At 45.9% G+C, this 12,657-nt stretch overlaps 1 protein-coding gene across 2 annotated transcripts in view; it reads left to right on the top strand.

Moving 5' to 3' along the window:
• The window catches only part of LOC144152806 (scm-like with four MBT domains protein 2), a 56,604-nt gene that overhangs the window by 12,735 nt on the left and 31,212 nt on the right, over positions 1–12,657 (top strand). For both annotated transcript variants that reach the window (XM_077684270.1, XM_077684271.1), the window contains exons 6-9: positions 3,875–3,964; positions 6,476–6,623; positions 9,482–9,585; positions 12,309–12,443. In XM_077684270.1, the coding sequence (XP_077540396.1) occupies positions 3,875–3,964; positions 6,476–6,623; positions 9,482–9,585; positions 12,309–12,443 (477 nt within the window). The remainder of the gene's footprint in view (positions 1–3,874; positions 3,965–6,475; positions 6,624–9,481; positions 9,586–12,308; positions 12,444–12,657) is intronic.

Here is a 12,657-nt window from a genome sequence, read left to right on the forward strand (position 1 = left end):
AAGATTGTCTCGTTAGAATCATACTGACACCACTTCTAACGTAAACTTCGCTCAAATAAGCTACATAATTAGGAAAAACGGGAATGGTCATGCGACCCACCAGCTCATTTCCCGCAACAGAACCTATGTCGTCACATGAGCTAAGCTCTGCGATTGGCGGAGGCTGGCAGAAGCAGACGCAAATTAGGTAGAGCTTACAAACTAGACGAACGAGCGATTTGCGCTTAAATTTAGGGCACATTCTTTACAAAGCAATAAGAATGATGGGACAAACAGTGGAAGTTACGAAAGCACATGTAAACATAGAAGTACTGATGCGTTCTGCTGTTCGTACTGCGCACAGCATGCTTGGTTTAGCTGCACAGCACTACGGGGCTTGGGGTTGTCTCAGACGACACTGGCCGATTGACGCAAGCAACGGTGTCTTACGTGACCCCATTTGTCGAGCGAGCACTGTTTCAGGGAACGAATATTTTCTCCCAGAACAAAAACAAGCCAGGTTTAAATGCGGGCAAAAACAAACCAAACGCTTGCCACGGTATGGTGGCGCCATCTAGGTTACGGAACGTAAAGAAACGCGGGAACAAACCAACACCGCTGTACAGGGTGGAGACAACCTTTGAATGGTCTCGTGCCGCCGCAATTGGGCCAACGGGCTCAACGCGTTATTCTTTTCGTTTCCCACGAGACCTAGCAACGCGAAACAGACAATATGATTCAAACTTCTTCAGTAAACCGCGTTGCGGTGATAATTTTAGCGCGGTTTTGACACAATGACTTGCTTCGGCGGCGAGCGAGCAACCGAAAATGGCGGCGCCAGCGTATACGTGTCTATACCCTGTACGGCGGATGCGTGAATGAAGGTACTCTAGGCTGCAGAGTGGTCGGTTCCTGTGATGTCATTTGGGACCACGAAAACGCACGATTGAGCGGGAAAATCAAAATTTTAACCTAAATTGTTTAATTTCTCAGTGAATAAAGCACCGTTTGTACCCGGACAAGCGCTGGGGGCACTATAAAACACGAAATCTTTCGAATAAAACCAACTTTCATTTTCTCTTCATGGCTCCTTTAAGTGTCCTTACAGTTTTTTTCGTCTCTAAAGGTGGGGGACAACAGGCCCGTCCCCTTGGTAGTGAGTGCTGCTGTAAAGCAGCGTTTAATTAATTAGGTTGAAAGGTTAGACTACAAAAGACTGGAAGGAACATTTGTAATTTGTGAGGCAGCAGAAAGCCACTGAAATGCACACCGACATCAAATTGGAAGCGGCATTAAAGGGGCACTGACACAAAAATTTTGCATCTTGTTTTTTTTATTGCGATAAGTAGCTAGTGACCTACTTATAACCTGTAGAAACCTCATTTGCTACAGCGTGCGACACTTGTTTAATTAGAGGCATTTTCAATGCGGCCAGTCGCAGTTTCGGTTTCAGCGAGTGCCGCGAAACGATGGATTTTGTGGATTTTGTGTGAACAAAGCTGACCACGTGACCGTCGGGGGGATATCACAGAGCAGAGCCGCCGTAGCACTGTCGAATCCGCATCGACGGCAGTTTCTGCGAATGCCCCCACATACTGATCTCGTGAGGCGCTTAATTAAAAAGCGACCGTGGATGTGACGCAGGCGCTGCGAGTGCAAATGCTACCGCGGCTAAAGAACGACGCGCGACGCTCGAGACGGTGGGTGGCAAGACGCGCGCTGGGAGCAGCCGGCCGGTCTGCCTACAGGTCTGCCTACAGATGTGTTCGGCTTAGCACTGCGGCGGATATTCGAGTGCCGCTCTCGTAAGCGGTGCAGATGACAATTTTTAATGCAACCCGCCATCGCATCATTAACTCCTTTCTCATGTAAGCCACTATGGTCGGGACTTGGGGACAATTTCGTGCAGCGGTAACAAGCTTTCACTCGAGCTACCTGCGCCGGCCTGGGCCACTTCGCGGCCGTGGCCGCCACCTGCACAGCGACCGTGCGGCTAGCTCAGTGGGCTTTTCGTGCCTCCGGCGCGTTTTCGCATCCAATGGTAATAAACAGTAATAGAAACAGAGTGCCTGGAATCGCTGTAGAACTTCGGTCGCGGCCAGCTGCCCGATTAGCTGACGAAATCACGGCGCCTCCGCCGCCAATGATCGGGTCGTTCGTTCTCGAGAGCAGAAGCTCCGCCCTCCGGCCCTCCGATTGGAGCGGCGAGCTGGGCGAGCCGGCAAAAAACGCCGGCAGTGCGGAAGCGGCAAACACAAACTCGTGACGTGTTGGATGTTGTTTATTTGCACAATATCCTCGGGATGTCGATTGCGCGTGGTCCTCTGCTGGCTGCTCGGTTGCGTTTCGCACACATTAAAATTGATTTTAAATACGTTCTAGGCTGTGTTCGCCGCTGATATTTTGCAGATGATGTATATGTGTTCCCACCAATCTATCTCCGAAGTTATCTCGCCTTCAAAATTTTGTGTCAGTGCCCCTTTAAGCCAATTTCTAGCTTGGCCAGTTTTTATGCGACACTTTTTGAAAGCATTTGTACAAACACTGAGACAAACAAAACCAACAAAAATGTGCAGATTTTGAGTTTGGACCAGCAGAGACAGCAAAGTGTGGAGAAAGCCGAACAGATGACAATTGTGCTCAGTGGTACCACATAATTTTCTGAGCTTCTCCACTGACGGCTTCATTGTGCAAAAATGACTAAATGTCATGGCTTGCTTAGATTATCTTGCTTTACGAAATATCGTGCTTTAAGGTTATCTTGCTTTATGTGTATATGAAAGGGGTGTCCACTTTCAATCCATGGAGGGAGATTTCTTTAGACATACCAGCCAACTTTTACCCACTAGCTCACTATGCCGAATCCGTGCAAGTTAAAAGTATGACATCAAATGTGGTGTACAGCTGGGCTGGGACACAATAACACCGTATGTTCGGTTCATCTTCCATCTACGCTTGTATTTGTCTTATAAAACATTCCCTACACCAAAACTGTGTGAGCATTGCAGGCTCAAAAGCGCATCAAACCTGGTTGAACCATCTGATTTGCCTTTGCAATCACCCGGGTCAATGTAGTTCCACTTCAGAGGGCTGCCCTCAAAGCTCTTCTCAACTCTAGGGGTGCATAAAGACTAAAGCTGTTGCCATTTCTGCTGTAAAACAGAAGCCATATAAAAGGGGCATATGTAGAGGGAGCATATTACAGGCCATTAGACTTCACCACTTGGGCTACCCAGATGAGACTAAGGGGTGACTAAATATGGCAACTTATTTGTTAATTCCTGTCGATTAACCGGCTACAGTTACTGTGTGGCCAAGTGCTGAAAACACGCATGAAGTTGGCTGTCTATCACATAGAATCCAGAAGCTATGCAACTCTGGTTTGACCTGTAGCAGCCAATAATTTTGTGTCCTAAATGCCACCAAATTATGCATCTCTGCTCCATTGAAGTAACAGAGGATGTGAATACTGTTCCCATTCTATTCCTTGTCACATATGCAGACTACCGGTAAAGATGGCTAGTGTCATATGTTGTGGTGCTTAATAAATTATACATAATGTCACTGTTTCTACACAAGCCACCTGGGAGCCATAAGCATTCCGGTGCAGTTTGAACCTCACAAAATTCGACCCATATCTCCTGTGACATTATGGGTGCTGTTTGACCTTATGGCAAAAAAATAATAATAAAAGAAAAGTTGTGAAAGAATAATGGCTGTGATTGAAAGCGTTTTTGAATCATTTATATAAAGTGTTTAGAGCACACAGAAGAAAATAAAGAAAAGGAGACACTTTCCTTTTGGCAGGCTTCCTGACTCAAAAGAAATGATTGATGACAAGCGCTGCATGCATTGCCCTTTTTTTCTCCATCTGCCTCCGTTGCACGCATTGCAGAAGGGTTCGGCGCCGATCGACCAGATCCAGCCGGGCATGAAGCTTCTTGTCTTGGAGGAAGAGAACCCACTCAATGGATGGGCTGCCTCAGTGAGTTACTTTCCTTCTTTTGCAATTTTCTCTTGCTGCAATCCCTTCAGGGAGTAGCACCTTTTGTAAAGGTTCAGCAGCATACGTAACATCGAATCAGCTGTTTACTTGCAGATTAGCTGGATATTATAATGGGCTTGAAACACATCCGCAACATGGTTGATAAATGCACTAAGTAGCGAGGATACGTGCCAGCTCAGCCCAATATTGCATTTTTATGAACTGCAGAAGGATTGCAATCAAACGGCAAAGCTTGCCACCTTTTTCTTCTCCTGCTTTTATTTTGACTCCGCGCCACCTTTTACGCCGCTCCTCTGTGGCATGAACTAACGACATCATTTGTTGGACAGCTTTTAATGAGTGTGTAGCACTTTAGGGGCCTGGCTTGTCGTCGTAGCTCATCCGGAGTCATGGCTTGTAATGGCACCCAAACAGCGGCTTCGAAAAGATAACCGCTTCCCCTGGTCGGGATCGAGCCTGGGTCCCTTGTGTTGCGAAGCTTATATCAATCCCACTGCACCACAGAGGCACACATTACTCATATGCAGTGTTGGGGTGCTCGTCGCGCTGTGCTGTTGCCACAGAGGCTGCCATAGCTAGGCCGCAAATAAGTACACAATATTGTAAAATAAGGAGAACATCATGAATTAATGCATTAATTACCCCAAATTATTGAAAATTTAATCCAGTGTCTCTTTATGGGCCTTTCCAGAAGCTGTGGCACCCTCTCAACTACTTTCGGTATCAGTGCTAGGCTGATACTAAAATTATTCAAGATGTCATCACGAATTAACGCAATAACTGCTCCAAATTAATGAAAATTCAATCCAGTGTCTTTTCATGGGCCTTTTTTAGTAGCTGCGGTGGCCTCTCTTGACTACTTTCGGTATCAGTGCCAGGCTGATACTGAAAATAGTCAAGAGAGTGCACCACAGCCCCTCTGGCAAATCACTGCTCTGTGCTTTGACAGCTTTCACGGTGAGTGGAACAGCTTCAATTTTTTGTGCACTGTCAGTGATATGCAGTTGTTTGCTGTCCTTGCCACACATGATCGATCTTCAGTCAATGCCAGCACTTCGTGTAAAGCAGCACTGCCTTCAGAATGTTTATGTGCTTTCCTGTTAATGCGTTTACTTCCTTTTGAGATTATTTTGTCATACACTTTGTTGGAAGACATGCACACAACTTGTGGAGAAGAGTTGTGCAGGCAGCTAACATACACAGCATCTAATCGACCAGGTTTAGGGGAAAACCCCAAGGTGGAGTAAGTTTCGGTGAAGGAAAGTTTGACATTCCAGGATGAATTCTCCTTCAATTGCGAAGTTTCTGTGACAGCTGTTAGCTTTCCTTTGTAGCTATACAGCTGCATGGAGGTGGATGTCAAACTTTCATTCACATACTTAGTTACTCTCAAAAAGACTGACAAAAGCCTGACCGTTACTGAAGGCTGCCGTCATTCTCGCTGCCTGCTTGTAGCATAATTGAAAAATACTTTGCTGATGGGTGCATCTGGTGGTGAAGCTATATCAGGTGGTGCAGAAGCCAAAATTTAACTTGAGTGCCCAGAATAGTGTGCGCATATTGGTTGTGTTTAACATTAAAAAGTTGCACCAAAGTTGGAAAAGTCTGCCCGTAAAGGAAATCTTGACTAGTACTACGTAGCCTGCCCCAGTAATATTAGGAAAGCTTCCTTGCATGGGCATTATTCTGTGGAATCGGAATAAGCCATGATGGCATGGCTTACAGTTCAGGGTTTGTTTGCGGCGCATTCATAGTGCATGTGTACTTTATGATGCATGGATTTGAAAAAGCAGGGAGAGAAGAAAAATCTGTGTTCTTTTTGGTATTCACTGACTGCATTCAATCCAGTTGATTGATTGATTGTAGGGTTTAACACGCCGACACTTCACAAGGGATGAGGCGTGCCGTAGTGGAGGGCTCCAGATTAATCTTGACCACCTGGGGATCTTTAATGTGCACCGAAGTCTCAAACACACGGGCGTTTTTGCTTTTCGCCTCCATCAGAAAAGCACCCACCACAATCCATTCAATCCAGTCGTAATTAACAAAATTCTTTTGCGAGGAGTTTGCTTGAACTTTGCTTTGTGGGAAATTATGGCCTCAGCAGTTGTAGAGATGGCTATAGACTTTTTTAGCGCAAGCCCCAAAGAGCTTTGTTCAAGTTCATTGGTTTAGATATCATCTGATACAAGCATTGTGCATATACTTGTTTGGAACAAAACTCAGTTCAGGGCGTGTGACCGTAGCTGCATATAATCAAATGACGATGAAGTGTTGTCAAACAAGGTGGATATCATTGACTGAGCGTTCTGCATACCGTTTTCCAAATCCCCTCCCAACTCCTTCCATTTTCTCTAGATGAGTTGTTCGATTGGGGGTTTTACAGTACTGCTGTGTGAGTGACACCTTATGATCTAATCTAATTTGTATCTATCTGGCTGCCTTTGTGTTTCTCGGTGCGTCCTCGCTTCAGTTTTTATCTCTGTGCAGGTGCTGAAGAACGTGGGTGGTCGCCTTCGCTTGCGCTATGACGGGTGCACTGACCCCCAGTGGGACCTGTGGCTGTTCTACCTGTCGCACCGGGTCAAGGCCCTGGACCCGCCCTCACATGGCGACCAGAACTACCGGCCCCCGCAGTGTAAGTAGCGTCTCTTTTACTGGCCTGTCCTGTACAGTTCCTGGGCAGTTCCCGGGCGTTCCAGGACTGCTCTCACAATGGAGATTTTAGGGGTGAAAAAAAAAAAAAAAATTATGGAGCTGCTTTGGAGAAGCTCTGAGCAATCCAAAACGACCAGTGAAGGAGGTGTAGAACATACTGTTACTCTCACATTGCGTTCACATTGTCAGTGTGACGTTAGAGATGTGGCTGAATTCGTAACCGAGTGTGTCATGCAAGCACTGTAATGTGTTCGCTAAGAGTGAAGTTCTAAACGGGGCAGCTTTATTCAGGCTTGGACTCAGCATGGAGAAGCCAACTTTATTGCCTCCCATCTCTGCTGGTGCAAACACGGTGGCATTTACGCACACATTTCCCACTGTACTCGGTGATGAAGGAAAAAGCCCTGTTTGTTTTTTCCCTTCTGCAGTTCGTTTTTTTCTAAGTGGCGGTGCAAATCATCATTTAATGGCACCATCTTTAGCAGGAGCTGAACACAACAGTACTTGAGCAATCAGGGGAATTTTTTTCTAAAGGCACAAGTGGGAAAAGTGGACATAGTTTTCACTCTGTTGAAGCAGATGTTGTGCACCTTGTTCACATGCGCTACTTAAAAAAAAAAAATACCACACATACTTAGCAATACGATCACCTGGGTGTCTTTGGTTCGTGCTTACAGGAAATAAAGGTTTCAAGAAAGAAAAAAAAATGTATGGGACTCTAGGGCTCACTTTGAAATGGCTTCATTCTGTAGCGTACACCAAGCAGCACATCAACGCGTGTTTTTTGCCACCTGTTTGGCTAGACCCGATGTGGAAGTGAAGTCTCAGTGACTTGTAAATACACTGTAGACCATGTTATTATATATAACGTAACCACTTTTAGTGCGGGACCGGATATAAGGCTGGTTTTTTTGGGCCACCGGTAGGCCTCCCATAGAATTTGATGCCTAAGCGTACTTCTTATAATGTGATTGCCTGAAGCACAGTACCGTTTATGGCGCAGTTTCTTGGTGGGTCCGCTGATTGACCAGTGCAGCTGAGGCATCGTTTCAAGGTCGCAAAAAAGAAAGAAGGAAGGTGGATTCAGCTATTTGATGCAGCCTGTGCTTCCTTCTCTCCTCTAACTTAGACACAAAAAATAATAATAAAAAAAACAAAACAAATACCGTATTTCCCGGTGTATAGGTCGCGTTTTTTTTCTGAAATTTTCGTTGGCGCGTCTTATCCACCAGTGCGACTTATGTATGGAAGAATTCCAGTTCGCGGCGGCCGCGCGTGGCCAGCGCTCGTTAGGAGACACAGCTTTATGGTCAAAATGAATCCGAAGCCCACCGCTACTGTGTTGCTCATAGCCCATATGTCGCTTCAGGACATTAAATCAAAGAATTAGCAGTTTATTCCAGTCGAAAACAATAATAATGGCCTGCGACAACCGCGCGCCACTTTCTGCCAAGTGCAGTAACTACAGTTCAGAATAAATTCAAAGTAATATCAAACTGGGTAACGAAAATAAAATGCAGCTTATAAATTATCACAGAGAGTTACTCTGAAGGAGGTAAACGTGCTGCTAATATTAAAATGACAGCTTGCTGATAAGTTTCGATTTTCAGGCCGCTTGCGGTCGCGTCACTTCTGTCCGCCATGACACCTTTATTGCGCTGATTTACGACAGCACGCAAGAGACGCGCGACGTTTGGAGAGGTGGCCAAATGGGTCTCCGACTCTCCATTTCTACAAAAGCAGTTGTAGCCAGGTTCATAAAGGCCGGAATGAGCCGTTTCGTGAGTGGTGACGATGTTGGCGAAGAAGATATCAGTGAGTCGGAGGGTGATAGCGATGTGCTGGCGGAACTCCCACTTGAAGTTGCTGAATTTTTTGTTAGCGAGCTGGAGGAAGACTTCGATGGTTTTGCCTAACGCCATTTGTAAGTACATGCCATCTGTGTGTATCAATAAACCAGTTTTGAGAACTTTGTTGTGTCAAGACTTTGTACGGGAGATGCACGTGTCTAGCCCTCCTCACCGGGCGATGCGTTGATAGGCGGCGGCCGCCGCAACCATGTACTTTCGCCGCACTTTCTAACGATCTGATTCACTGTGAGTTTACCTAATTAACAAGTGTGTCTTGTACACCGGTGCGTCTTATACACCGGTGCGACTTATATACGTTTCTTTTCGGAAAAACTGTCATTTTGAGGGGGGTGCGACTTATACAAAGGTGCGACTTATAGACCGGAAAATACGGTAGGCACCTTTCACTTCGCTCGTTTCATATGCACTCGCACGAACCACAACTACCTTTGCTTTCGGCACACCTCTGAAGATAGAGAGCCCCCAAAGCCCGCTGGGTGCGGTAAGTTGTTGCTATTAGAACGTTGTGCAGATAAGCAACCACCCTCTTCCTTTTGGAAAATCTAGAGATAGTGAATCAGGGGGTGGAAGAGTCTTGTGGCATCTGCTGCCACAGGTGGTCGCTGCGTAGAGCTCCCACCATGGCTGTGGAAGTCGCCATGCGCATTCATGTGCCTTGGTGGCTCTGGGCACCTGCCGGTAAAATAGGTACAAGTGACTTCCCGGCCTGCCTCCCGACGCTTATTTTGGAATACAACGCTTAAGGAGTTGACTGTGCTCGCACGTGAAATCGCCTCTGTGGAATGGGGCGGCTGGGAAATTCAACTTTGTTTTTTGTTTGTTTGCTGTTTAGGGACAAGCTATGTCTCCTTGCGTGGCTGTTGGCGCAGCAGGGTTTCTCTGAAATAAAGACTTCGCCCACTGTGTTGCCATCCCAGGTAGACATTCAAACGTGCGCCTGTTCATCTGTCCGTCATGCTGCATGCAGGCATTGAGAGCCTGCACCCCCTGGATGAGTGGAAGCGCATCCTGCGGGAGTCCATGGAGGAGGCCCAGAGGTACAACAGCAAGATACTTGCAAACATTCTCCAGGTAAAGAGCGCGCATGCGTGCGTGCTTCTGCCACTGTCTCCGCTTTGTCTTGATGGCTGCCTGAAGCAGTGGTGCACCCCCAAGTTAACCCTTTCAGACGTTATGTACACAACTGTGTGCATTTCAATCCGGCAGATTTTACAAAAAGAAATGCCAAAACTGGAAGTTTTTGCTAGTTTAGCATAATTTTGCATCCTCTGTCTAACAGTGAAGATTTTAGGGCCATCTGGCAACAAGTAAGATTACTGCGACCGTAAACAAAAAAAAAATGGCGATGCACGCGACAGTTTCAGCGGGTGAGCTTTTTCATCTCCTTTTCCTCGCTCTCTCGAAGCTTTGCGGCCCTAAAAAATATAGAAACAATGCATATTTTGCTCAGGTATATACGTATGTGGAAATATTCAGCGCTTTGTGACGCTCCTGACCTCTGTGACGCTTTGTACACAATTCTGTACATGGCTGTGAAAAAAACTAAAATTCTGTTTGGGGTCAGTAACCTGCGTCGGTAGCAACAAAAAATTTTTTGTTGTTGTTTCTATGCTCTGTATCTCACGAAATGTGACAATTCGTCTTATTTGGTGAGATACAGAGCATAGAAACAACAACAAAAAATTTTATTAGGGGGAAATAGCGAGCGGCATCTGCAAGGGTTTTTAAAAGCGCTCGACAATGTTCAGCCTATCAGAAAGTGCTCTGTGAGCAGCCGTCCACTTCAATCTAGCACTGACGGTTCAGTGCTTGTCATTAAAAAGCGCCCGATTATCTGCCTGTACTTTTCTCCTGACTTGTTTTATCTGAAATTGAGTTCCTCCCATTTATGTTAATGAGCAGTCGATTCTGTTACAGTTGAACCCCTTTATAAGAAACACGTACCGGGGAGCAGTTTCTGTCTCTTATACGAGATGTCTCTTATAAGCAGGGTACCATGTTTTCACTTACTAATCAGACCCTAGTTCAATGTGGGCACCCTATGACTAAAACAAGCTCAAAAGAATGCTACAGCATGTTTCAAAAGATTCATTCTAATTTATGTTTTTATGTTATGTTTATTGTTTTGGCGCTCTTTGCCCCAGTTGGCCTTGCGCCATAAACATCAAACCATCATCATCTAATTTATGTTTGGCCCCCAGAATTTATGAAACAGTTCTGAATCTTTGTTTGCTTCATGACTGTATTTACACTGTATATTTTACAACCGATTCTGCAAGCTTTTTTTTCTTTCCTCGTTTGTGGAAGATGAATCGTACATGTTGAGTTCACAAGCCTGATGAATAAGCGGAGCGCACAGCTTCTTCCGCTGTGTGCTCAGGCTATTCATTATGCTTGCAGGACTCAACATCTGCGATGCTTTTTGATTGGGAGCTATGCCAGTGGGAGAACCTGCATGTGCGATCGCGCTCCATCCAATGGATGGCAGTAAGCTACAACCACTTCTGTAAGTTGCATTTCCATTGGCAGGGCTTCTCATCGTCATTTCATAGCTGACTGAACCACTGTATGTTTGCTGAAGTGATAATAAATAGCGACTGCAGGCGTCTGTCGTCCACCTGTGCTTCCAGGATGGAAGCAACTGCAATTAGTGACTGGTGGCACTGTGTCTGAAGTTAAAATGTCTATTACAAGCGAGATTATTGATTAAAGTTCAAGGATGACTTGTCCCTTATAACCAATCTTCTACATCCGATGTCTGTTATAAAAGAGGTCGATTTAATGGGAAAGATAGGGCAGCCAGCCATGTGGGTCAATAGTGTCTCTTATACCCATTTGTCTCTTACATCAGTGTCTCTCATAACGAGGTTCAGCTGTATATGCGTTAGTTTTCGTCTGTGGAGCCAGGGTGCATTTTTTAGCGCGCATGTCTGGGCAGTTTTGTTTGTGGTTTGGCTGTGACTGCTCTTATTGCTTAGGTGCCTTGTAGAGGAAGCTGAAGCGAGTTTTTAATTAAAAGCTGGTTCAGTTGTGGCACCAGGTTAATGAGTAGAATGCATACGCAGTGTTGTAAAATTTTCTGGCCTGTTCTTGCACATTCTTTTGCAAGAACAGCGCATTGAATTGTGTGACTCTCCATTTTGGTGATGTCAGTTCAGATGATGCGCTCACGTGCCCGTGATGGAAAATTTATGGGGTTCAGGGACGTCCACTCTGTGTGAACTGTGTGTGAACAACAAAAACGTTAATACGATTGGACCTCAACTCGACGAAGTCTCTGAGACTTTGAATATATTTTGTTAACTATGGGCGAGCAACGAAAACATTGATACAGTTGGACCTCAATTTGACGAAGCCACTAACACTTAGAATATGTTTCATTAACTAAAGAAGTTAGTAAAGTTCGAGGAGCATCGTGTTTATGGAACACTTTGGAAGGGGGGATTTGAATTTGAATTTGTTGATTCAGTGGGAAAATTCATAAAATTTGGCTTTGTAAAATTGAGGCTTGACTGTGTTTGCCTGACAAACATTGAAGTTTTGAACACTGGCCTAGCATCCAACCCCATATTGCAATCCGGTTCAATGTCATTGCCAAAGTTTGGTTGGGGGTGAAACTTTTTTTTTGTCTTTTTTTGTCATCCCAGCTTTAAAAGTGAATGAAAGATTCAGATTTCTTTTAAGAAACAAGGGTTTGACAAACTCACTTTGGTGTCATATGGGAAGGTGCATTTTATGCTCTTGACAAGTGCCTGCGTAGTGCTTACCTCTTCCCTGCTTGTCGCAACACCCAGCCCCCCGTGCCCCTGTGCGAGCACTCGTTCGAGGTGGGCCACCGGGTGGAGCTGTTGCACCCCACGAGCCGCCGGGAGGCCTGCCCGGCCACCGTCACGGCCACCCTGGCCTCTGGGCAGTGGTTCCTCGTGCAGGTGGGTGTTGGGCGCGCGTGCACCACCCGGGTGGGCATTCGTTCTAGCCCTCCTCCCATAGTTGCAGTGCACGGTGGCTTGCCCTACAAGCGGAAGTAGGCTACCTGCACTAAGGGGTGTCTGTGAAGCATTTGCTCGAAGCAGTTGTCTGACGGGCATCCTGATCGTGCAGTTTCAACGGCCATGCAGCATTTCAAGTTGTCGTTTTCGCTGA

This window comes from Haemaphysalis longicornis, unplaced genomic scaffold, assembly GCF_048455015.1.
Source record: "Haemaphysalis longicornis isolate Haplotype H1 unplaced genomic scaffold, Haemaphysalis longicornis Haplotype H1 scaffold_9, whole genome shotgun sequence".
In the NCBI taxonomy this organism is placed as follows: domain Eukaryota; kingdom Metazoa; phylum Arthropoda; class Arachnida; order Ixodida; family Ixodidae; genus Haemaphysalis; species Haemaphysalis longicornis.